This window comes from Alosa alosa, chromosome 17 (genome assembly GCF_017589495.1).
Source record: "Alosa alosa isolate M-15738 ecotype Scorff River chromosome 17, AALO_Geno_1.1, whole genome shotgun sequence".
NCBI lineage: Eukaryota > Metazoa > Chordata > Actinopteri > Clupeiformes > Clupeidae > Alosa > Alosa alosa.
In genome coordinates this window covers 31,011,156-31,036,994 of record NC_063205.1, presented here as the reverse complement: position 1 = coordinate 31,036,994, position 25,839 = coordinate 31,011,156, and the positions used below count along the sequence as shown (strand labels likewise).

General features: G+C 40.5%; 1 protein-coding gene across 2 annotated transcripts in view; it reads left to right on the top strand.

The window, feature by feature from the left end:
* The window catches only part of iqsec3a (IQ motif and Sec7 domain ArfGEF 3a), a 130,506-nt gene that overhangs the window by 86,497 nt on the left and 18,170 nt on the right, over positions 1 to 25,839 (top strand). For both annotated transcript variants that reach the window (XM_048267973.1, XM_048267974.1), the window contains exons 7-11: positions 4,876 to 5,042; positions 6,293 to 6,432; positions 6,532 to 6,657; positions 12,488 to 12,587; positions 13,532 to 13,576. In XM_048267973.1, coding sequence (XP_048123930.1) covers positions 4,876 to 5,042; positions 6,293 to 6,432; positions 6,532 to 6,657; positions 12,488 to 12,587; positions 13,532 to 13,576 — 578 coding nt within the window. The remainder of the gene's footprint in view (positions 1 to 4,875; positions 5,043 to 6,292; positions 6,433 to 6,531; positions 6,658 to 12,487; positions 12,588 to 13,531; positions 13,577 to 25,839) is intronic.

Here is a 25,839-nt window from a genome sequence, read left to right as displayed (position 1 = left end):
ATAAATATGTGCAGTGTATTAGCAGTTATCTCATACAATAAGTAGAATAATGTATGTAGATGTAGCAGTAACATTATAATAGTAGAAATAATAATATAGATATATGCAGTGTATTAACAGAATATAATAAAACAGAATAAATATGGATATTCAATATGACAAATATATAACAGATATGTACATAACATACAGCTATGTGCAGTGTGGAAACAGTGTCACTGTAGTACAGAAACATTATAAGAGTAGTAAGAATAAGTTTATGTGCAGGATGAATAGTATAAAGATCAGTAGAATAACTATGTAGAAATGTAATTACAGTTGGCCTATGTACATTTGTAAATAAATAGAAAACTATGGGTGAGAGGGATAAATTAATTTTATTTAGTAAGTAAAAGTAAATTGCATTCAATTAAATTGCAATTAAAAATCTTTCCAGTAGGCTTTAATGTCACGCATAAAAAGTACAACCAAAGCTGAGCTTGATCAACTAGAATGTCTAAAGAACCAGAACTTGAGTGTAGTTTTTTGCTGGGTCCCAGGCCATGTTGGTCTGAGGGGAAATAAGAAAGCGGACAGTGCTGCTAAGCAAGCCCTCAATGAAGAAGTCACAGAATGTCAAATCCCTGCCCCAGACCTTAAACCTATACTGAACTCTTACATCTCAGATAAGTGGCAATCTGAATGGGATTAATGTACCAACAACAAGCAAGGAATGTGAATTTTGGCACATTTTCATGATCCACTGGGTCGTTATGGGCCACACAAAATACGGTGTTGCTAAAATTACATGCGTTCATGAGTATCCAGCTACATTCAACGAGTTAAGTAAAATACATTTACACACAAAAAAAAAACCCATCACTAATGTTGTGGACATTCCTTTATTCTGAGATACATCAATAGGCTCTCAAAACAATCCCAAACAGACATAAGGTCTTTATAGAGCAAATCCATATAGATTATTTGTCAAATAAACCAGTAAAACAGAATTAGGGGATGGAATATATAACATTCACCCTCATAGCTCATATTTCTAAAATAAATCAGTGAAAAAATATCCTGACAAACAAGCAGCATTTGAATGCCTTAGTCATATTTCATAATTTCAAATTTTTCTCTAGGCTACCTGATAGCCCAGTTTGAGAGGTGCAAGACGCGTGACATTATTTATTTTTGCAGCCAATCACTGCTGTTGTTTTATTTTATTGATTTGATTTTAGTCATAGAAGCTAAATTCGAAGGCAGGCCACAGGTAAAAGCCAACAAACCGCATTCACCCCGCAAGGCAATAGTTGAATAGAGCTTTTGAGGTATTGCCATTGCTCCAACACTGAAAGGCACTGTTAGAATGCTTGGATCAAGCCAGGTTCAGCATAGCGTATGTCACTGTCTGCTCACGTTGGTGACCGGACCAGGGCAAGCACACTTTCGCAGTTCCCGCCGGAAATGCAGTCTAGTTTAAATAGTAGGACTATATAACATAACATCAATGTGTGGTGGCCGGTTTTGATTTTGTGGTACCCAGCCACAGATTAGTCAACGTATGGAAAACACTGAAGGTGTAAAATTAAAAATATTTAGCAGCACATGTTATGCTTGACGAATAGACCTCTCCAGAATAAGTCCCGCCTCCTAACTTCCGTATCCATCCAACCTTTGGTCGTCAAATGTCTATGGGAAATAACATGGCGTTTTGAAAGATCGTACCTGTCAAACTCTAGGTGACAAAGTAGAAAAAGCTGCTGGGCAGATTGGCCTACACACTTCTGCCATCTAGTTTCCACTGGATTTTTTGATTTTCAGTGCCGTTTAAGTAGTATAGTCTATAGTATACTACTTAAAGCGGCACCGACAATCAAAAAATCCAGTGGAAACTAGATGGCAGAAGTGTAGGCCAATCTGCCCACCAGCTTTTTCTACTCGCTACCTACAGATGTTTTACGGTATGATATTCGAAACGCCATGTTATTTCCCATAGACAATTGACGCCAGGAAGTTGGATGGATAATGGAAGATACGGAGGCGGGGACTTATTCTGGAGAGGTCTATAGAGCATCACAGTCCCGCCCACAGGAGTTTACGGAAGTAAGAATTCAATGCAATTTCTCCATTGACAATTCGGGTATAAGCCATAAAAACTGAACTGCACATGGTAGACTCAAAACCAGCTACGGCTGTACTAAGCGATTGTGTATGCTCATATAGACGCCAAAAGTTCACGGGGCACTAACCTCGTTTTGAGATAAATGTCTTTTATTCGCGATGTCTTGGATAAGTACTTCATTACCCACAATCCTGAACAATCCCACAATCCCACAGCCTGTGATTGGTGGAAAGGCCGTTAAGGTCATAGTTTGAAACTTTATCAGCGAAAATTATTGACAAAGATGGCGGAGTCTTTCACTGCCTATGGCGAAACTTTCTAGACGAACATTGGTACTTGTATCAACAAGCATTGTGGTTTATATATCACACAAACTTAGTCAGGGCCAATACACCATCAAATAGAACACTGGAAATGCTAGTTTGAACACTTAACTTTTCAGGTAGCCATTTCAGACATTAGAATGTCATTATAATGCTGCTAACATTAGCCTACATGCTGCAACACAGGTATGAAATATATTATGTTTTAGTGACCTTGTTGTTTCTATGAACATGAATTGTTGTTTATATGAAACATCAACTTAGTCAAGGCATAAAAAGCCCTGTATATATATCCCCATTAAGAACTTAAACCTTTCAACTAGTTAGCTAGCTGATAGCAAAGCTGGATGCTACCACCGGGTAGACACTGCAGTAAAATGGTTAGCAAACCGTCCATGCCCCCGTGAATAATTCAGTTTCAAGGACGAAATCAAGAGTGTCCAAAGGGGTGAAAACCACTTTAAATCGGGTCACATTATTTTGACTGTTGTGTGTCGAGGGTCAGCTTGTGGGTTTTGTATGGGCCAGCATGAGGGACAAGACCTATCAAACCCTCTGGGTTGTGTGGTGAGTTTTGCAGGGAGGTTGGTAATGCTAGTTAACATTAGCTAGGCTACTGTAGCCTTCATACTGTATGAGCCATATCATCAATCATTAACCTAGAAATACTTCTTCGTACATTTAATGAACATTTTGTGTAATAATTCACAGCAAGTTAATAAACTGAATATGGTGGTCCAAGAGCAGACCATGCACCGTCCATGCATCAGGATGGCAGTCAGATCTGAGAAGCACTGCACAATGTTGCTAACGTTAGCGTTAACGCTTTCACACACGCATATAAAATACACGATGGTAAATATAACATTCAATACCAAAACACTATTATTTACACGATTACTCCTGAAATAATTGCTATTAACTATATAAAAATCAATGTTTAGAGGAAAGGGTTTGCGTGCTGTCGCCGGTTGGAAATGATTTCGCTGGTTCGGTGCTGCTTATATATTTTTCAGTGGTAGCGGTGGTTTATGGGATGAGTAGTTCCTTATTTCGGAAATGAAAATATGTACACAGTCTTGTACCTTTGACTTTTTGGACTTTCTCTTTGTTTTTCTTTCGAAATGATATGTTGTATGCTTATGAGTTACGCCCGTAGCTGATTAGCCTAAGACATGCTCTAAAACTCTTTAGATAATGGATTTTTCCAAAGCGTCAATGGGAGAAATGAATGGGAAATTTACTTCCGGAAACTAAGCTCTCTCGGAGGAGGGGCGGGACTGTGATGCTCTATAGACTCTCATATTTTGCGTCGACGTATTCGTTGTCCCAGCCCTAGTCACATGTCTTCTTAATTATAGTCATTTTCGTTGGATAGCCTACATATTGCACAATTAGTAGCCTATACAGCCTGTCCAAATATGACATTTAGGGATCATTATTTGTGTAGCCTAAAGTGAATCCTTAACTCAATATTGATTTGCATTTTGTATTATCACATACAGACCCAGCGCCAGACCCGAACACTGTTGCATTGTTTTTTTAATCAGAGCAGCAGTTTTCAGATTACATTATGTGCTTATTGGTTAAGTTGTCCTTGGTCTGAAAAAGTTTGAGAAACACTGTGCTAGACGACCCTGGCTGCAAATTACATTTACATTTAAGATACCCAGAAAACACTAGGTCAAGTTAGCAACTTTATCTTATCTTATATTTCTTAATTCTGCTTTTGTAAAATGACCTTCTCAATGAGACGTGGTCTGGGAACCAAACGTTAATTTTCTCGTATTTGAAAAAAATGCCCAGATCCGTTTATTGGGTGCCACGGATGTCTATCAAATGCGTCTGTGCATAGCTCATCATCGTCTTGTTTTCCCCCTTGTTCTGTGATTGGTCCCCTATCTCAGGCGAAAATTTGCTCCATGGTCTCCAGGCTGCCTTAGCAGCGTGAATCAAATTGCGCGCAAGGCAGCATGGGAACACCCAGGCTAGTTCGAGACAAGAGCTCAAAACATATAAAAGCACCTCCTACTGAAAAAGAAATGATGTTGGAAAACACCATACCTGGAAGATCCTGTAAAAAATGTCACAGATGGTGTTCCACCTATCTAGAAATATTTGATCTTGTGGATACATTTAACACTATTGCAGATGAAAGCATGGTGCTGATATCAATGTACATGTCATAAGAATATATCTAAGCAACCTATTCATTTTTTGGAATACACAGACAGATTGATAAATGTTTGGTTGAAATAGGTGGCTTTGTGTGTTGCTTGTGTTCTTTATTCTGAGATATGACCTGAAAGGAAGGACTCTCGGAGGTTCTTGCAGCATAGAATGGTATACCATGTGAATCAGAACCTGAGAAAATACTACATCAGCTTTGACTGTGTTACAATACGTGTTGACATCTGTCTCTTCCTGTCACATGTTCTTTCTTTACAGCCAACGCTACTGCATGTGTAACCCAGATGTGGTACAGCAATTCCATAATCCAGACACCATCTTCATCTTGGCTTTTGCCATCATTCTCCTCAACACAGATATGTACAGCCCCAACATTAAACCTGACCGTAAGATGATGCTGGAGGATTTCATCCGGAACTTGAGAGGTGAGATGGTAAACAAAGCAGTGTATGTGCAATTGATTCCAAAATACCTTGAGTGAATTTTGTGCTTTGGCAACACTGTACCTACAGTCATGCTGATAAAGCAACGTTGAATTGAATTGAATCCAGTTTATGGCCAAATTTTTGCCAAAAATGACTAAATGACAAAAATGACAAAAATGTTAATGACACAGAGAGTTGCAAAAACAGTGTAACAGTAGGGAAGGAAAGGGAAAATACTTTTTACGTCTTACGACTTTTTTAAGTACTAAGTCTTGCTAGCTGTTGCTAGTTAGCTAAATTATTTTATACGCAACCCTCGGCTATATGAACAAAATATATCACAGTTAAGGCCAATGAGAATGACATGCAAATGAGCATGCAATCAGCATGCAAAACCTGTTTATGAAGAAACAAAGACCCAGCATCATAAAACAAAATCACACCAATGTGCAAATGTCAAAATGAGCTAGCCATTCAGAAAGTCTATTAAACATTGCTAATCTTGGTAAGCCACTATGCCAACTAACCTAACTGCTACTTAACTTGAAGCTGCTGTTTAACACAGCCTACCTAAATCCAAAGTAACAGGTTGATGTTGAACCTGTCCTATACCCTATTTTTACTTGCAACAGACAGGGGATGTTATGGAAGACGACGGATTTCACTATTCCATTTGTGATTGGCTTTTAGCATGTATTTTTCCTGAGAAATTGAAGAAAACTCTGAATGTATAAAATAAACTTCACATAAACTATTCCAGATTTTCCTTTGTCTTTTTGTATAGAAAAAGTGTGTAGCAGTAAGTACATAAACCTCTCTCCTGCTGCCGTAAAGGGGAATTCTGGCTATTTTTCACATAGATCTCCGTTTCTCAAGGTCACTGTCTCGAGTACTGACGGTACAAAAAAACAAAAACAGTCAGTGTTCATACCCCCAGAGTGTAGCGCTGTAGCTGCCTGGCTGCTAGCAACTCAAGCTAGGTAAAACCGACAGTACTGGGTGACAGATGCAAGCACCCATGGGAGCATTAGCTTTTTAGCTAGCACACCTGCCTCCCAGTCTGAGGTTTGAGCCTGGGCAGGTGCAATCCTCCTTAAAGATTCAACATTGTACCTTCTACAATAGACATTTTGGTCAGTTTAGACAAGGCATGTTATAAATGTTGTTTTGTCTCTTTTGCCTCTTATGTATCTTGTTTTGTCTCTAATTATATATACTGTATACTTTACTTATTTCACTCATTTTTGTAGGTGTGGATGATGGAGCTGATATACCACGGGATACGGTTGTAGGTATTTATGAGCGTATACAGCTGAGGGAACTACGCTCCAATGAGGATCATGTCACCTATGTCACCAAGGTGGAGCAAAGCATCGTTGGAATGAAGACAGTGAGTCTGTTCTACAGTATGGCCATAGTAATAATGGTAAAATTGCATACAGATGATTTATGTCAAGTAAAATCTGTAAAAATCTCTTTCTCTCCCTAGGTGCTCTCAGTACCCCATAGGCGACTTGTCTGCTGCAGCCGACTCTTTGAAGTAGCTGATGTAAACAAGGCTCAAAAACAGGCTGCCCATCAGAGGGAGGTCTTTCTTTTCAATGACCTCATTGTGGTGAGAGATTTTTATGGCCATATAACAACTGTAATTATTTTTTGTCTTGACTTTGTAGTATGTTGTTGTTTGTATGTTGAACTGATCCCAAAGGCCTGCAGTAACTAGTATTTATGAGATACTAACCTTCAGAGACAGTTCTTCATAAAACCAGGTTTTTGCTTTCATTTACATTTATTCATTTAGCAGACACTTTTATCCAAAGCGACTTACATATGCCATTTATATTACAAGGACCATTGCCCCCAGACCATGTTCAAGGGCACAATGGTGAAAGCCAGAAATTTAACCCTCTGGAATCTTCAATATTAAAAGCCCATCTGTTTAAAAGAATAGTCCAAAATCACACCTGAATACTGTGACTGATTAGTTTCGTCATACAGGAAATGCCTTGAAGCTGTCATTACAAATAAAGGTTTTTTCACAAAGTATTTAAGAAATTCCAGTAGGCGTATTCAATACTTTTTTCCTGTGTCATTACACTTTATTACACATAACTCTACTTATGGACTTGAATGTTTAGATTTTTTATATGGGTGTAAATAAGTTTTAATTGCATATATAAGTTTCAATGCAAAGTGTAGACAGACTTGTTTTGACTATTATATGTCAGCTTCAGTGTCAGTGTGTGACGATGAAGATGGTGTATGAGGACGTCATAGCGCCCTGTGTCTCGGTTTTGCAAATTAGTGGTAATATGCTTGTTTATTTCAAATATTTTCGGTAAAACGCTGGTTACGTATGTAACCGTGGTTCTACGACTAGTGGAAGACCGCCAGATGGCGCAGTTTAGACTGTGTGTGAAATCCCTTGCACGTAGCCGCATCTCTTACCGAGAACTTATACCAAAGTTGTCACCTCGTGACGTATGGCGTGACGTTAACTATATATATATATATATATATATATTGCTGTGTACACGCCATTCATTGCCTGGAGCTTTTCTCACCAGAATCAGAGGCCCAAGTGACCTATACATCTGGCGGTCTTCCACCAGTCGTAGAACCATGGTTACATACGTAACCAGCGTTCTACTTCCTTGCCTCCAGACCGCCAGATGGGGCAGTTTAGACTGTGTGGAAGACTTGTCAAGTGTCCAAGCTGTCACGAGGGCCCAAACACATGTACAGTGTCACTATTCACATGGCATAGGGCGGGGGTGGGCAAACTGCGGCCCGCGGGCCGGATCCGGCCCGCCAAGCACTTTCATCCTGCCCGCCGAACATTTCATTTGGTTATCAGGCTGCTCCCTATTTTTTTCCTGTGATAGAGACGACGTTGGTTAGCTTTACTGCAAACTGCTTTTCACTCTCCTTAGAGAACATTATGTCAATGTCAAAACATCATGTTAAATAGAGATAACATGAGTTAACTCTTAGTTAAAGGAGTTAACTCTTAGTTATCTCCTTTGCAGCAGATCTAACGTGAACATTATGCGATCCATTTAATTGGGAACGCGTCTGCACTCACGAGAGGGAGAGAGAGCCGCAGGTTCCAGCTGGCTTGATAATTGATATCTCCTTCTTATAAGAAAGTTTTAAAAGGAAATCATGAAGGCAACAGTAGTTCCCACTACTGACCATTTAAAAACTGTGAGAGGGCCCAGCTGTAGGTACACTAGCCATAGCGAAGCAGGCAGAAGATCATTGAGAAATAAACGTGAATTAAAGCGACTGTCTTAAAGCGACAGTGCACAATTTATACATTTGTTAAACAGCATAAAATTAGCAGCATTTTTAAGCAATTCATATTTTAAAACAAATACGTTTCATACTAAATTATAGGCTATTAAAAATGTATTTTTTTATGTGTGTGTCGTGGGGGGGGGGTTGTTGTGCGGCCCGCCAGCCAGTTTTCAAAACCCAATGTGGCCCATGAGCCAAAAAGTTTGCCCACCCCTGGCATAGGGCAAAGAACAATAAAAACAAGGAATAATTCTTTTTTTTTTTTTTTTTTTTGTAATTTTACATTTTATGCATTTTTTATTATTTTATTTTTTTTTTTATTATTATTATTATTATTATTATTATTATTATTGTCAACAGGCGGAGACAAGGCTCACGCACACTCACAAACCTGACCCGCTGTTATCCACAGCAGAGGTCGCACGACGGCGTCCATGTCGCGGCATCCGGAGTCGCACGCCATTTTGTTTGTGACTTATGTGTTTATTTCGTAGTGGCTGCCCATAGCCATATTTGTTATGTAAATATCTTTTTTTTTTATTTTGATGAACTCTACTTTTTTGCACTAGGATACCTCAAACACCCTGGTGGTGGTTTAATAAAGTGCAAAACGGAATTTTGCAGTTTATTGCCTCTTTGTGCCAACCCTTAAGACCATCAACATATTACATTTTAACAATGGTTCATACTGAATATCCATATTTATTCTGTTTTTCTCATAATATCGTAAAACCAATTACCAACCCTTTCGTTAGAAAATTCTAAAACAACACTGTTTTTTAATACTTCAAAATATCATTTGACAAATGAACCTTACATTTTTCAGTAGCCATAGGAGTGTAGAGTTGAACAAAATCTAGTTTGGTTCTTACCGGAGTTTAGTGCTGGTCTGCCGGCTCATCAACTGTTAGACCGAGAATTCTCGTCGCAAATCAAAATTCCACTGGAGCTCCAAGCGGATTTGTACACGCAGCCTTACAACACAGCTCTTCCAGTCATGGTAACATGTAATTTTTGGTACATAGCTAATTTAGATACACTTATGGTAAGGGTTCTTGCGTTTCTTTAGGAATCTGCCGTCTTGGTTTGTATAGAAATGAATATTAAGTGACACATACAAGGATACAAGGAAGTTTATTGTCACATGCATATAGTTACTGGAAGTAAGAAATGCAGTGAAATTATGTCTGGTGTCAGCCTATTTGTGCATTAATGGGGGTAAAGAGTGCAGTAGAAGAGGGTTTAGTAGATTAAGTGGCAAGGGCTGCATAAAAAAGGTGGTGGAGGATTGGGATTGGGTGGGGGCACCAACAAAGGAGCACCAAGAGCAACAGGGGCAAGGGAAAACTCCCTTACCAAGGAAGAAACCTTGGGCAGATCCACGGCTCAAGGGGCTAACCCAACTGCCAGGGGTCTTGGTGTGTGTGTTGGGGGGATGACAGGGGAGATGGGATAGTGTGCTGTGTATGTGGGGAGAGGGCAGTGTGCAATATGTGTGTTGGGGAAGCTTCCTCATGAGACAATGTGCTGTGTATTGGGGGGCAGTGTGCTGTAAGTATGTTGGGGATGTGTGTTGGAGAAGCTTCCTGATGAAATAATGTGCTGTGTATGTGTGTGGCCCAGGACAGGGACTTACTATTGCAAGCAGAGTACTGGATGTATGATGTATGTGAGTGATGACAGTGAAGATGTGTGTGTGTGGGCGGGAGGGGAGTGGAGCAGTGACTGTGTGTGTGTGTAGTGTGTGTGTGGGCAGTGTGCTGTAAGTATGTTGGGGATGTGTGTTGGAGAAGCTTCCTGATGAAATAATGTGCTGTGTATGTAGGGGGACAGGGACTTACTATTGCAAGCAGAGTACTGGATGTATGATGTATGTGAGTGATGACAGTGAAGATGTGTGTGTGGGCGGGAGGGGAGTGGAGCAGTGACTGTGTGTGTAGTGTGTAGGTGGGGGCAGTGTGCTGTAAGTATGTAGAGGATGTGTGTTGGAGAAGATCCTGAAGACAATGTGCTGTGTATGTAGGGGGGGGGGGGCAGTGTGCAGCAAGTATGTAGAGGAGGCTTACTGTAGCAAGCAGTGTGTTGTATGTATGTGAAGTGATGACAGTGATGATGTAAGTGTGTGTGTTGGGGGTGGGGGTTGGGGGGCAGAAAGGCTAGGCAATCAAGGACATGGGTAGATGGAGGAGAAATCAAAAATAATAAATAAAAGTTCTATGGAGATGTGCAAAAGTTGGAGAAAGTCAGATATGTGTGTGTGTGTGTGTGTTTTGTCGTGTGATGAAATAAGAAAATAAATAAAAAGTCTGTAGCATAGGGAGAGGGATGTAAAAGTGCTAAAAGTCTTGTAGGTGTGTGTGTGTGTGTGGGGGGGGGGGGTCATGAGTGCTAGTAGTGAATGAGTGCAAAGTCAGTATAGTGTGAGTTCAGAGTTGGGAAATGTTTGAGAGTGCTGAGGAGTGAATGTGTGCAAAGTCAGTATAGTGTGAGTTCAGAATTCGGATGGCCTGGGGATAAAAACTTCTCCTGAGTCTCTCAGTTCTGGCTTTGTTGTGACCACATAGGCGTCTTCTTGATTTCAGCGGTAGGAATAATCCATTGTTAGGATGAGAAGAGTCCTTCAGAATCTTTTGGGCTCTTAGGAGTACTCTTCTGGAATAGATATCTTGTAGAGCAGGGAGTTGAGTTCTTATAGTACGTTCAGCTGAGCGCACTACTCTCTGCAGAGTACTACAATCTCTAACTGTGGAGTTCCCATACCAGGTGATGATGCTACCAGTTAGAACACTCTCAACCGCTGAAGTGTAGAAGGCCTTCATGATGGATGTAGAAACTTTGAATTTCCTTAGCTGACGAAGGAAGTAGAGTCGTTGTCTGGACTTTTTCAGAACATATTGAGTGTTAACAGTCCATGTTAAGTCTTCAGTAATGTGGACACCAAGGTATTTAAAACTTGTGACTCTCTCTACAGGTTGCCCGCTGATCATTAGTGGGGTGTAACTGTAGTTCTGCTGCTGCCTTCTGTAATCCACTACCATTTCCTTGGTTTTATTGATATTCAGTGTCAAGCTGATAGATTGACACCACTGTGCCACCTCATCAACCTGATCCAAGTACAGCTGTTCATTGTTGTTACTTATCAGGCCCAAGATCACTGTGTCATCTGCAAACTTGATGATGGAGGTATGACTACTGTTGGCTTTGCAGTCATGTGTGTATACACGTAAGATGTCGGAAATACGGGACGGTTGGTAATAGTGGTGATGTTCCTATTCTGTTAATACACTGCATATATCTATATTATTCTTACTACTATTATATTGTTACTGCTACTACATTGCACATATCTGTACATGTTGTACATTGTATCACATATCCATATTTATTCTGCTCTTTAAAGTAACTGCTAATACACTGCAGATATTTATTTCTAATTTGTATTACTTTAAACCTCCTTCTGTAAACCAACTGCATACTACTGTCTACACTGCACTATATTTTCACTTTTTAAATGACAATATCCTGGCCGGACTACTGTTGTCAGTTATATAAGTATTTAAAATGAACGTGATTTCTTAATGTCTAGTGACATATCAGGGCCATTTTATGATTAATTGAAATACATTTCTTACATACGGTTTCTTTAAGTATTCAGAGGAAGGTATGCTAAACGCTAGAATGATGGCCTCGGCCAGTCAATGGGAGAGACTTTGTTTTTTGATAGCACATGGCCGACTGCCTGATCCCCGTAGCAGATGAACAGCTGTTGTCTTGTCCAGGGGGTGTGTTTGGTTGGTGCAGGAGCGGTGTGCCCAGTTTGTGTAGCCACATCTCCTCCTGCTGAACATCAGGGTGAAAAGCAGGTAGCTCAATGACGCCTAAGTGCTGATGTCAGCAGTAGGGATTTGGATGACGGACGATTTTATAATCAAAATGCACGCAAGCAGGATTCGCTGATAGGGCTAGCAGGTCACTCACTCGCTTGACCGCTGTCAGGGCGAGTGGCAGAGTGTGAGAGACAGCCTTAGGAGCTCAATATTGTCTAGGGCAAGACTATCTTCAGTGAGATCCAGTTACAGAAAATTTCTAAAAATCATTTCCTATCCTTAGTCATATTGTTGTGTTGTGCTAATTTCTCCTACCAGATCCTGAAGCTGTGTCCAAAGAAGAAGAGTCCTGCAGCCTACTCCTTTTGCAAAGCCATGGGACTGTTGGGCATGCAGTTCCACCTGTTTGAGAATGAGCGTAAGAATAATGCAAATTCTTCACACTTGTCACACTTCATCATTAAAAAAGGAGGGCTTGAGTCTGAGAACGGAATCTCCCAGTGATAACAGGAACACATGCACAGTGTTGCACATGTGGTAAAGCAAATGGTTAGGTGTGATCAAGGGCTAAGTGGACAGAGCCAGGCTGAAATTAATGAGTGAAAGATTTGGTTAAAGCCGACCAACAGCTTTGTCGAACAATGCCTTTAAAAACGAATGGATCCGACATAGAATAGGATAGAATAGTCTCATAGAGAGAATTTTTAAATATCCCATTGTTGCCATTTCTGTATGTAAAAGTAAACAATGTGAGCCGACTTTACTTTGACATAGAGAAGTTGCCCCCAAAGGCTTTGTTACATGCTTTTCAGTTGTAAATGCATATTCTGGTGTTACTCAAAAAAGCACAGATTAAGTATAGTATATATACTTTTTTGATCCCGTGATTTTTTTGATTTGGTCTCTGCATTTAACCCAATCGGTGAATTAGTGAAACACAAACAGCACACAGTGAACACACAGTGAGGTGAAGCACACACTAATCCCGGCGCAGTGAGCTGCCTGCTACAATGGCCTTTCGGGGAGCAGTGAGGGGTTAGGTGCCTTGCTCAAGGGCACTTCAGCTGCGGCCCACTGGTCGGGGCTCGAACCGGCAACCCTCCGGTTACAAGTCCAGAGTGCTAACCAGTGGGCCACGGCTGCCCTATAATTAATGTTGTTTTGGTCCCAAATGTAAATTTGCACTTGTAAAGGTTGTTTCCCTTTAATAGCTTTCTCTTGAGTTTATGATAACGCAGGTGATGGCAGTAAAACGGGGGAATATTTATTAGAGTTAAGTTCAATTAAAGGCTCTTAGGGGAAAAAAAGTTGTTTTCAGGCTGGATTTGCAGGATTTTGTTCATCTGAATTAAAATATTTCAGATGGAATCCCTACGGGCTACTCTGTGGTGATGCCAAAGAATGATGGTAAGCTTTGGAGTTTGTCTGTGATAACTATGATACTATTTGACTTTAACTAGATTGAAATGTTCTATATGGTGCAATTGGAGCACCAAGAGCCTTGGCGGAATTCAACAGGTGACTGAAAGACTGTTTAGCTTAGCATTGTATTCAGCGAGGAAATTAGTACAAGTTAGGAATAATGTTTTTTAAAGGCCCCCGTGTAAGAAATTCTCCCATGGTTAGGAGTTATATAGCAACCAACGTCTCAAGCGCTGCCTCATTAAAAACTACGGGGAGCTGTCACACATCAAAACTGGCCTGGTTCTGGACTCCTAGGCACGTCAAAGCATAAACCTCTCTCTGAATAAGCAATAACAACATATTAATAACATTTTGTGTACTATATTATTGCCATTGCTTGTGTGTGATGCCAATGAAACACTCTTTCGGACACGGAATAAATAGTTTCATTTTGCCTGTTAACCGAGCTAGCTAGCACAGTAAACAGAAAGTGAATGGGAACGGCTAGTTATGTTCGCTAGCTAGGTAGCAGCTAAGGACTTTGGTTAAACTTGTACGTTGTTGCAAACTAACTTGAAATAACACACATTCAGCAACTTTGTGGTAGTCTACTAGTTCTAGCAAAGCTATGTTAAGTTAGTTTGTCAACTGTCTCTAAGTCTAGAAACTAGAGATCAAGTGAGACGGTGTCACGTACAAAGTTATGTTTCTCTTTATTTATTTTGTTGGAAAATATAATTTTAATGTCAAATTGTTAGGAAGACATATGACTTGTAGAATGTATGTCCCTTGCTGGCCACTGTTATTTTAAAATGGTGCACATACATGGTGAGTCGACACTGCGGTTGATGTAAATGAGGATTTCTAAGCCAATAGGTATGCTTTGATTTGGTGGTTGTGGTAATTAAACATGAATGGGGTCACATTTATGAATGGGAAATGTTGATTTTGTTAACAAACAACTGAAAACGTTACACAAGGGACCTTTACATAAAATAGCTATGAATTTGGGAATTTCATCATATATAATTTCAGAAATCTCTGTACGCAAAGGACAGGGCTGAAAAACAATAATAATAGATGGCCATGAACTTTGGGTCTGTAATTGAAAGTCTCTGCATGGTTGATGTATGCCCGTGTGAAAACCAAGGAATAGTGCAGATGAGGACTTGGAAAAAAAGCCTTACTTTCCTTATCAAGATCATGGTTCTTCTGTCGGGTTGTAAAACCAGTCTGACCCAGAATCACTACACCTGCAGGTTATTCCATCAACATCACTAATGAAAGTGGTGTGAAATAGCATGGCTTAAACTAACATAGACTTTCACTTGAGGCTCAAGCCTTTAACTCAAGTTATGCCACCCATACATCTTACATCTAAAGATAAGTAATAGAGTTTTTAAGTCATAGACTATGATTTTGCAACAACTAGGGATCTTGCAGGGTCACTATTTACATGACTGCAACTAGATATCAACAGGAACTCAAACAATAGCCAACTCATATCTAAGTCATACTTTTTTATATTGTTCATGCCACTTTTTGTATGAGCCACGACTAAAAGACTTACAATACTAGAAAAAGATTGACTCGGACTGACTTAAAACCGCTCAGATTGGCACTAAACAATCTAGTTGACGGGAGCGCGCCATGACTCCAGTAAAACATTTATGATTTCATTCTGACTTTGGAAATTGCCGACTGTGAAATCACTTGAAAATCGTATGGTGTAAGGCTGGAATTAGCTGCATCTTGCCTTCATTTATTGAAGTAAGGCTTAAATAGGCGGGTCAATATATGACAAAAAACACCTAACCCCCCAAAAAAATGATACAAAAGGTTTTCAACTGATTATGATACCTTTGGATTTACTTAATAACATATTAAAAATCTAGTAAAATCCGACCCCAGTAAAGGGGTAATTTTCAAGATAGAAGCTAATTTTGGCTATATCTGAAGCATTATTCAGCCTAGGAAAGTATTTTTGGTGTTTGGTGTTGATTTAGAGGTCACTGAATTATATATGTCACACTAAAGTATCGGTTAATCATTTTCCAAGACTTGCAGTGATTGACCTCTTGCCAGGAGTTTGACTGATCGCCAATCTGACCAGTCAGATGGGCCTGTATGATGCCCCTTTATTATGCACAATTTTGTCCAAAACAGTAATCAGACAGCACAGTATGTTCATGTAGGTGAATGCAGGAAGATGGTGAAGGCAACATGGGCTATATCTGATATTACATATGCTATATTGTACACAAGATTGCTAGCACATTTCTGACAAACTGAGATTTTCAATCACGAAAGAAGTACATCTTTAATTAAATATTGCCACCCTAAAAAGATGGTTTTGGCGTAAAAAGATGTTGTGAAATTAATTATAATCTATTGAATTGTAATCAGTCCCTCCTTTTCCACAACTTTCCGACCATGCTGCCAATTCAGTCTACTCAAAGCATAGAGAGCGATAGACATCACTTCATTCTAGTAGTTTTCAACCTATAATTTTTTTCCTCAACTTTCCGTCAGTTGTCACATACATCAGCGGTCCCCAACCACCAGCAAGACATTCCTAACCGGGCCGTAGCCTACGACATGAGTTTAAAAAAAAATGCATGCAAACTAAACTAAATTTAATTCGCAATAATGTCACGTTTTTACATGGCATAGGCCTATATGCAGTTGTTTGATTGCACGCATGTTTGCATTTTGCAAGGTCTATTTTCTTACGTCTGTCTGTCCCGCCTTCAACACTTTTACATATTGCCTTCAGCGCTGCGCAGCCTCAGGTCAGCTCACTCCACTTGATCAGTTCTTGGCGAACGGTAGTGTCACACGAAGTTAGCTAAACTGCTAGAATGAGCAACAAAAAACAAGCATCTTTAGCAGGTCACTGGCCAGAGTGTTTGAGTTGCGAGAGCCGCTGCAGAGATTTCTTACAGAAAAAAAGTCACCGTTAGCTGCACTGTTTAGTGATGAGGACTGGGTGTCAAAACTCGCTTACCTGTGTGACATATTCGGGTTGCTTAATGACCTCAACCTGTCACTCCAGGGAAGAATGACGACTGTCTTTAAACTGGCAGATAAAGTCGCTGCATTTAAAGCCAAGCTTGATTTGTAGGGACGACAAGTGGACCAGGGTGTATTTCATATGTTCCAAAAAGTAGTGGGGGTTTTCTGAGGCAGGGCCATTTCTCTCGCAGCTGGTGCGCGATCACCTTGTTGCGCTCTCAAATGAGTTTGAGCGTTACTTCCCATCCTTCAAAGATCCACGGCAAACCAATGAGTGGGTCCGCAACCCATTTGTCAATATCCCGAATAGTCCTAACTTGTCAGCGCAGGAGGAAGAGCAGTTGATCGAAATTGCAAATGACGGTGGTCTTAAGAGTGTGTATAAGGAAACCTCTCTGGCAGGTTTTTGGATCAAAACCAAAGCAGAATATCCCGAGATAGCCGTAAAAGCGCTGAAAACGTTTCCCACCACGGATCTATGCGAGGCCGGGTTTTCGACAATGACTGCAACTAGACAAATTGCGCAATCGACTGGACATTTCAAACACACTGAGGGTGTCACTGTCTTCCATCACCCCCAGATGGAAGCTTCTTGTTGCAGGGAAACAAGCAGGCCTCCCACTGATTATATTCGTAATGCACGTTTAGTTCCCATGTTTTGTTCCCATATTTTGTTAAGCATGTTCACACTTATAGATGTAGCTTCAAGTTGTTCAATATTCATAGTTCATATTGTTCAATTTTCACTTCTTCATTACCTTCACTGTTCATACATAAAATGGAGCTAGTTCTTTTCAAGTAATGCATGCACAACACATATGGAACATGGAACCCCCAACCCCCCCTGCCGGTCCGTGAAAAAAAAATAGGAATCAAACCGGTCCATTGTACATAAAAGGTTGGGGACCCCTGACATACATCATAGGAAGCGACATTCAACACATTTTCACCTTAAAAAAATGGTGTGGGTGATTGACCTTATTCAGAGGTCATGAAATCAAATATATTATCTGCTGAATTGTTATCACACCATTCTTTTCCTTATATATTGTTGTGACATCTGGCTCAAAGGTGCATGGCATGCTAGCTGCCGAGAAATGTACACCAACAGCATAGATATTAGCATTAATTTCAAGAAGAAACAGGCTGATAAAGTAGATAGTGTTAAGAGATCTATAACGTCTTCTAGAGCTGCGTTCAGCATACAGAAAGTGGACTGATGGAAGGTCACAACCAGTGATGTTGGAGGCTTTGGTGACAACTCCCTCTAATTTCCTCTTAGTGCGACTGTCAGAGCTCCCATACCAGACGGTGATTGAAGATGTGATGATGCTTTAAATGATGGCTTTGTAGAGGAGCAGCAAAAGGGTTTTGTTGACATTAAACTTTTTCAGTTGTCTTAGGAAATAAAGTCTCTGATTCGCCTTTTTGATAAGGTGGGTGGTGTTAATGTCCCATTTCAAATTATGGCTGATAGTGAGCCAAGAAATTTAAAGGAGTCAGTCAAAGTTATAGGCTGTTCACCTATAATAGACAGGGCTTTGGTGTTAGGCCACCTTCTCATCTAGGGAAAGCTGATACATTTTGCTGTGTACTGTCCAGGGCAAACGGATTAAACACCCTAAACTATGTATTTTTATATCTAAAAGCATATACCCTCTTGATGAGATACAGTGGGCAGTGCTTCAACTTGGCCAGCTTCACTCGCGGTCCGCGTGCGGGATCACGCGACTTTAATTTGTATTTTTCCAGTGACGCTGCAACGACGCTGCAACAACCCAAACAACCGGTAGATGTCTCAAGTGAGCAGGGTGTCTCGTAAAAAGAAATGGAGCCTGGAAAACCCTACACAGACTTCACTACAGACTTTAGCAGACTGGTTTAGAAATAATTTAATAGCCAGAAATATGCCTGCCCTGCCCTAATAAAGAAATATTTGGTTAACTGTGAGGGAATCCCGTTTGCAGCCGTACAAGAAACACAGGACAAATTAAACATTTTGGTTTTCTCCGAGTGCAACGATGATAGACAGACATCATTTGGACAAAATATAGAGCATATTAACCTCCGTTGCTCAGCCAAATGCCTTCCTGTTGCGTCCTGTTATCACGGAGTTGCTGCTTGACAGGGGGGGATCCCAAGCAGCTTTCAGCCATAAGGCTACTTTGAGAACATTTCCTAATTCACCCGACACTAATATTCAAAATGTTGAAAACTATTTCGGCATAGCCTATAAGCAGTTTAATTAAATGTAATGTTAGTTGTAAACAAACGGGCTACTTGGTGAGGCTTGGCCTCACAGATGCGCTCATTCCTTAGATGGCAAGAAAAATCTTCACGATATAGCTTAGGCCTATTAACTGACCACCCGATTCACGTTGACTGGGGGGCAGGGGGGGCCATCAGACATTTGTGCCCAGTTAATCCGGCCCTGCCCCCAACAAATCACACCTTCCCACCAGCTGTGACAGCTTAAAAGAAGTCAAGAGGACTCCTAACTCACAGACCTATTCACAAACCGGTTTTGTGGCATTTCGCCTGTTTTGAAATCCTATGCGGCTACAGGAGCTTCCAATTGTGAGGAAGCAATTTTGCATTGTAGGCATAACTAACATGCAATAACGCCACCAACAACAACCAAAACTAGGCTACTCATTGTCAACATGTAAATTAAATGTAACATTATTGTGAATCAAATTAAAATGTTCTCTTTTCCAAACGTTGGCATAAACATAGTAACAGATTAATTTAATAATGTTACAAAGATACTACATCAATCCGTATGTTTCATTAGGCTACTAGGCTATTTGTTTTGCCTTACTCTTGATTCATTTAGACTAGGCCTTTTTATTCAGTAATTCATCATCCTCCGTCCTTGTGTAGCGCACACATTCTCAGACCTGTCACCTGCCACTCATCGTAAGGGAGGTGTTTGGAATCATTCCCGCGTTACAATCATCAGCCAATCAAGGTGGTCACTTCAGTCAAGCTCGTGCATGAGTAATAACGTCATCCATATTAATGAAGACTCACTCACTCTTAGTCAAAGATTCTAGAGCGCTCAGCAACAGAATCTGTTCAGGAGTTCTCATTTTCCCTTACTAAGAGTAGGTCTGAAAGGCTTTGTGAATAACTTAATAAGAGAAACTCCTAGCTAAAATCTTTTATTGCTATTTAGGAGTAGCCTACTCCTAGTGGTAAGATAAAGGCTTTGTGAATATGGCCCCTGGTGTCTAACCCAATGCATAGCCCATTTACACAAAATAATGGTCAATTATTAGGGTACTGATGATCATTGTTATTTAAGAACATGCAGGGCACCAAAAACATCTTGCTCGTAAAAAATCATCATAACGCACATTGTGGCGGGTCTGTTATTTAACCTACTTACTGTAGGCTGCGCAAACCACAGGCCTTTATTTTGGGCAAGCCTGTATTCGAGGCAGGCCTTCTGTTGAAGAATTTTATATAAAGCCTGCGCTAACAGTAATCCTCCTGCCCCCGATACCACAGCTGTGGATAGTGTGGAATGTTCAATTAATAACACAATCCAATGTGTGTCTCAATTGTCCCCCGCTGACCACCTCACACATTTCTCTAGATTTTGCAATGACCTTACATGACACAATGCCATAAAATGCCAGTTTTTAGGACACAGAATAATGTTTGTAATGATACCAACAGTATCAACAGTAACATAAGTGTAATGAGCTATTCATTGTCGAAGGGGCGTGGTGAAGTGAAATTCTTACTTTGGAAAACAAACATTTGCCTACAGTGGGCAGTGCTTCGACTTGGCCAGCTTCACTGCTGTCCGCGGCGATGGGATCACTGTGTATCACGCGACTTTAATTTGTATTTTTCCAGTGAGGCGCTGCAACAACCCAAACAACCGTAGATGGCTCAAGTGAGCAGGGTGTCTCATAAAAAAAGAAATGGAGCCTGGAAAACCCTACACAGACTTCACTGCAGACTTTAGCAGACTGGTTTAGAAATAATGTAATAGCCAGAAATATGCCTGCCCTGCCCTAATAAAGAAATATTTGGTTAACTTGAATCCCGTTTGCAGCCGTAGAGAGGCATGGGACAAATTAAACATTTTGGTTTTCTCCGAAAGTGCAACGATGATAGACAGATATCATTTGGACAAAATATAGAGTATTAACCTCGTTTGCTCAGCCAAATGCCTTCCTGTTACGCGTCCTGTTATCCGCGAGTTACAGGCGATAAGACGATTTTTGATGGACAAATTAAACATTTTGGTTTTCATTAGTCCCGGACCCTCCCTCGCCAGCAATACATTTTTCTATGACCCTCCAAAGTGATTATAGAAAAAATCACTGTCAATATCATTTGGACAAAATATTTAGCCATAAGCCGTTTATCATATATAACAAACTACCGAACACTTAAACAGGGGGAATTAATTGGGCATGAATCATGCTGCCTATTTTACCTTAGAATAATGTTCTATCCTGTTATACAACCGGAGTTGAACTAATGAAACATTCCGGCGATGCAACGATGAAACAGTCATCATTTGGACAAAACATGGAGATGGTCAAATGCCTTCCTGTTACGATCCTGGTATTCTGAAAGGCGATCATTTTTTGGTCACAAGTTTACTTCATTAGCGGTTTATTTTTTTTGGATTATTAAAGAGTGTTTTTCATTTAAAGGTTTGACTTCGTGCTCATTCAGTAGAGCATTTAGTGCTCTCCCCAATCCCAGACGTTCACATTGCATGTTTGTTTGTAATGGATGCAACCGCGAGATAGGCTATGCGTTTGACAATGAGTTGTTAACAGAACCAAGACATATAGCCCAGCAGCAATCTAGGGACTGATCGTTATTTATTGAAGGGGCCACCGGAGGAATTTTGAGTGCTTCAGTTGGAAGTTGCATGACCCTCTCTTGCCTGCTAGAAATTGTTCAATGACCCTCCGACAGAATTGTTAAAAAAGACATGACCCCCCCTGCCAATTGTCTTCCGCCCAGCGCCACAGCCACACACTTTGTGATAACATTCCTAAATCAATCTTTCCCGTGAGCTTGCATGCTACCAGTCCTTCCTTTTCAAATGTGTTTGCCTGTTTGCACAATTTCACAAATAATCATATGTGATTAATAGTATGACAAATAATCCCTGTGCACGGGGACCTAAACAATGCATGCCAACTTTTTCCGTGTTTATCACGTATTTTAACTTTCCCGCTGTCTTGCCGTTTTAATGTTTTCCCCGTAGAATATCCCATATTTTAATACTCTCATAACAGCCCTGCCATGGGCCTGTCTCTGTGTTGCCCTGTTGCTACCCCTTGCCCTTCCAACTAAAACAGATGTCTTCAAATCATCGTTTTTCCTTGCTTGAAGGCGAACTTAGAGTGATGTTAACCTATTTAAGTTTAACGGCGCTGATTGTCGTGAGAGCACGATTCATTGGCGCTTGCATGTTCGGCCTTATGTTCACGATGCGCACCTGAGGCTACTCAGCTGCAAGAGAAATAATTTCCCCTCTTTGTATGTTCACTGCAAGTTGGCCTACCATAACTTACCAACTCTGCACTGTAGACTGGCTATTTATATTTTTCTGTGAAATAAGCAAATTTATTTGTTCAACTTTATGAAGCAGAATTACGATAGGGTACTTGGAACATAATTTGACAAAGGACAGATGAATGTTGCTAGTGACAAAATATTAACTTTCAGTGTTTTACGATGTCTTTGTCATGGTGAAGTGTTTTTCCCCATGCATTTATTCTAGGTTACTGTCAGTGACTGCCGTGAGAGAAGCGGGTTCTGTGTTTCGTTCATGTCAGTGACTGGCCGAGAGAAGCTGGGTCTGTGTTGTGTTGTGTTGTGTTGCGTTGCGTTAATTTATTTTCATTGGGCATACCGTGCCGTGCCGTCCACAGCTCTTCAGTTCTGACAAAGCCAAAATTACTCCTTTCAGCCATAAAGCTACTTTGAGAACATTTCAATTCACCCGACACTAATATTCAAAATGTTGAAAACTATTTCGGCATAGCCTATAAAGCAGTTTAATTCAATGGAATGTTAGTTGTAAACAAACAAGCTACTTGGTGAGGCTTGGCCTCACAGATGCGCTCGTGCCTTAGATGGCAGGAAAAATCTTCACGATAGGCCTATTAACTAACCACCCGATTCACGTTGGCTGGGGGGAAGGGGGGCCATCAGACAATTGTGCTTTCACTAACACCTTCCCACCTCTGACAGCTTAAAAGAAGTCAAGAGGACTCCTTACTCACAGACCTATTCACAAACCTGCGGTTTTGAAATCCTATGCAGCTACAGGAGCTTCCAATCGCGAGGAAGCAATTTTGCATTGTAGGCATAACTAACATGCAATAACACCGCCAACAACAACCAAAACTAGGCTAATCATTGTCAACATGTAAATTAAATGTTACATTATTGTGAATCAATTAAAATGTTCTCTTTTTGCAAACGTAGGCATAGTAACAGAATAATTTAATAATGTTACAAGATACTACATCAATCCATTATGTTTCATTGGGCTACTAGGCTATTTGTTTTGCCTTGATTCATTTAGGCTAGGCCTTTTTATTCAGGGGCCATATTCACAAAGAATTTTAAGGCCAAAGGTAGCTCTAACTGGCTTAATTTAGGAGCAACTCCTAAAAATAATGGAAGTGTCACTCCTAACTTTAGGACTCTAATTTTTCACAAAAAGTAATTCACGAAGCATTTTAGACCTAAAAGTAGCACCTAAGTCTGGGACAGCTTAAGTCGAGAGGACTCCTAACTCACTAAGACCTATTCATAAACAGCTTTTTTTGTGGCATTTTACGTTGCGATGTTTTGAAATAGCCTATGCTAACAGGAGCCACTTAAGACTCACTCCCTAGTTTAGGAGTTGTCTGAAAGGCTTTGTGAATAACTTTTAAGAGAAAACTCCAATCTAAAAATATTTAGTGCGATTTAGGAGTAGCCTACTCCTAGTAGTGAGATAAAAGCCTTTGTGAATAGCCTACGGCCCCAGTTATTTCATCATCTTCCGTCCTTGTGTAGCGACGATTCTGAGACCTGTCACTCATCATCGTAAGGGAGGTGTTTGGAATCATGCCCAAGTTACAATCATCAGCCAATCAGCCAATCAAGGTGGTCACGCTTGCCCATTTACGAAATTAATGGTGAATATTACTGATGATCATTGTTATTTAAGAACATGCAGTGTCGTGAGGGTACCAAAACATCTTGCTCGTAAAAAAAGCATCATAACGCACATTCTGGCGGGTCTGTTATTTACTGTAGGCTGCGCAAACCACATGCCTTTATTTTGGGCAAGCCTGCATTCATTCATTCATTCAACCTTTATTCTCGGAGGGTCATTGAGGGAAGCCCTCATTTTCAATGAAGCCGAAATTACAGAAGCGAAGCAAAGCGCTCCACAAACAAGACAACATTCGAGGCCTTCTGTTGAAGAATTTTATATAAAGCCTGGGCGCTGACAGTAATCCTCCTGCCCCTGATAGGCCTACCACAGCTGTGGATAGTGTGGAATGTTCAAGTAATAACACAATCCAATGTGTGTCTCAATTGTCCCCCGCTGACCACCTCACACATTTCTCTAGATTTTGCAACGAACTTACATGACACAATGCCATAAAATATGCCAGTTTTAGGGACACAGAATAATGTTTGTAATGATACCAGGTAGGCCAGGTATTGTCGAAGGTGCATGGTGAAGTGAAATTTTACTTTGGAAAACAAACATTTGCCGATATCATCGCCGATCATCAGAATATTGCAACAGATTCTGTGTTCTGGACTGCAGGTAACTTGTTAAACCAGTGGTTATCAAACTTTTATTTCATTCCCCACTTTGATCAAGGGGCATGACTGATGATAGTGGAGATAACGTGTTATCCCAAGGCTTTTGCAAGTCGGCATCTTCGACGGTAGTCTATTAAAAATATAAGTTTTCGATGTCCCAAACGGAGAGCCTTACTTTATTGTTTTTAACGATCTCTATGCTACTCACAAAAATGTAGGCATGGGGACATGATGAAGTAGGTTATCCAACTGTCGTGTGTTAAATTATTGTGATTACGAGCCAGTGGTTTTCAAACATTATGCGTGACTCGGACATCTAACTAAATGCAACAGGCTCATATCGTCCTCGCATTCGCAAAATGAGGACCAGTGTTTTGTCAAATTGCAAATAGCTATTCGTTTTAACTATTTTTTTATGATAGTAGCCTATACAAAAAGCACTTCATACTATCTTAATCTTGGAATATGGGGAGGGAAGTGGCGCGTCTGCAGTCAGCCAAATATGAATGTAATTGAAGTCTAGTGAAGTCTGTGTAGGGTTTTCCAGCTCCATTTCTTCTTACGAGACACCCTGCTCACTTGAGACCTCTGCCGGTTGTTGCAGTCACTGGAAAAATACAAATTAAAGTCGCATGATGCGGCGTGATCCCGCACGCGGACCGCGAGGGAAGCTGACCAAGTCGAAGCACTGCCCACTGTAGGCATGGGAACATGATGAAGTATCCAACTGTCGTGTGTTAAATTATTGTGATTACGAGCCAGTGGTTTTCAAACATTATGCGTGACTTGGACATCTAACGAATTGCAACAGACTCATATTGTATTCGCAAAATGAGGACATACGACTGCTCAGATAACAGGTGTAGCCTACCTCCAGTTATGCACGGTTTTCGTCAAGTCATTTAAATGTGCTGGTGAAACAGTTGTGTACTCTATTGTTATTTATCCCTGTTCACCCACACCGTCAATTCTGTGGCGCAGTGCGTTAAGGCCGGCTGATGACAGCCGCCGTTACGCAGCAGTTATCAGTCCCCTGTCCAAGAGTTCGAATCTGGGTTGAGCCCATATTTTGAGAAATGCTGAATAGACCACAACCAATTTCAATTCTTCAACATGGTCACTGTTAGACTAGAGGGGAGAAAGAATGGGAAAAGATCTGGGCACAGTTCTTCCAGAGCTTCGTGCCAAGTAATAAACGTTGAGTCGAGATGGGCCATATAGGCCATAGTGTGACATGCATAAACCAATGGTGTAGAGATGACGCCACAGGGTTTTATTTAAGAGAGCCTACGTTTGTATGTAGGCAATTTATATTCACAATACTTAGGCCTACTAAAATAAATAGTATTTTATTTGTATTAGTTGTTTAGAGTAAAAAAAAATCGGTCGGTATTAACGCAAGTTTACAACCGGCAAGTCGGTCAGACTAAAAG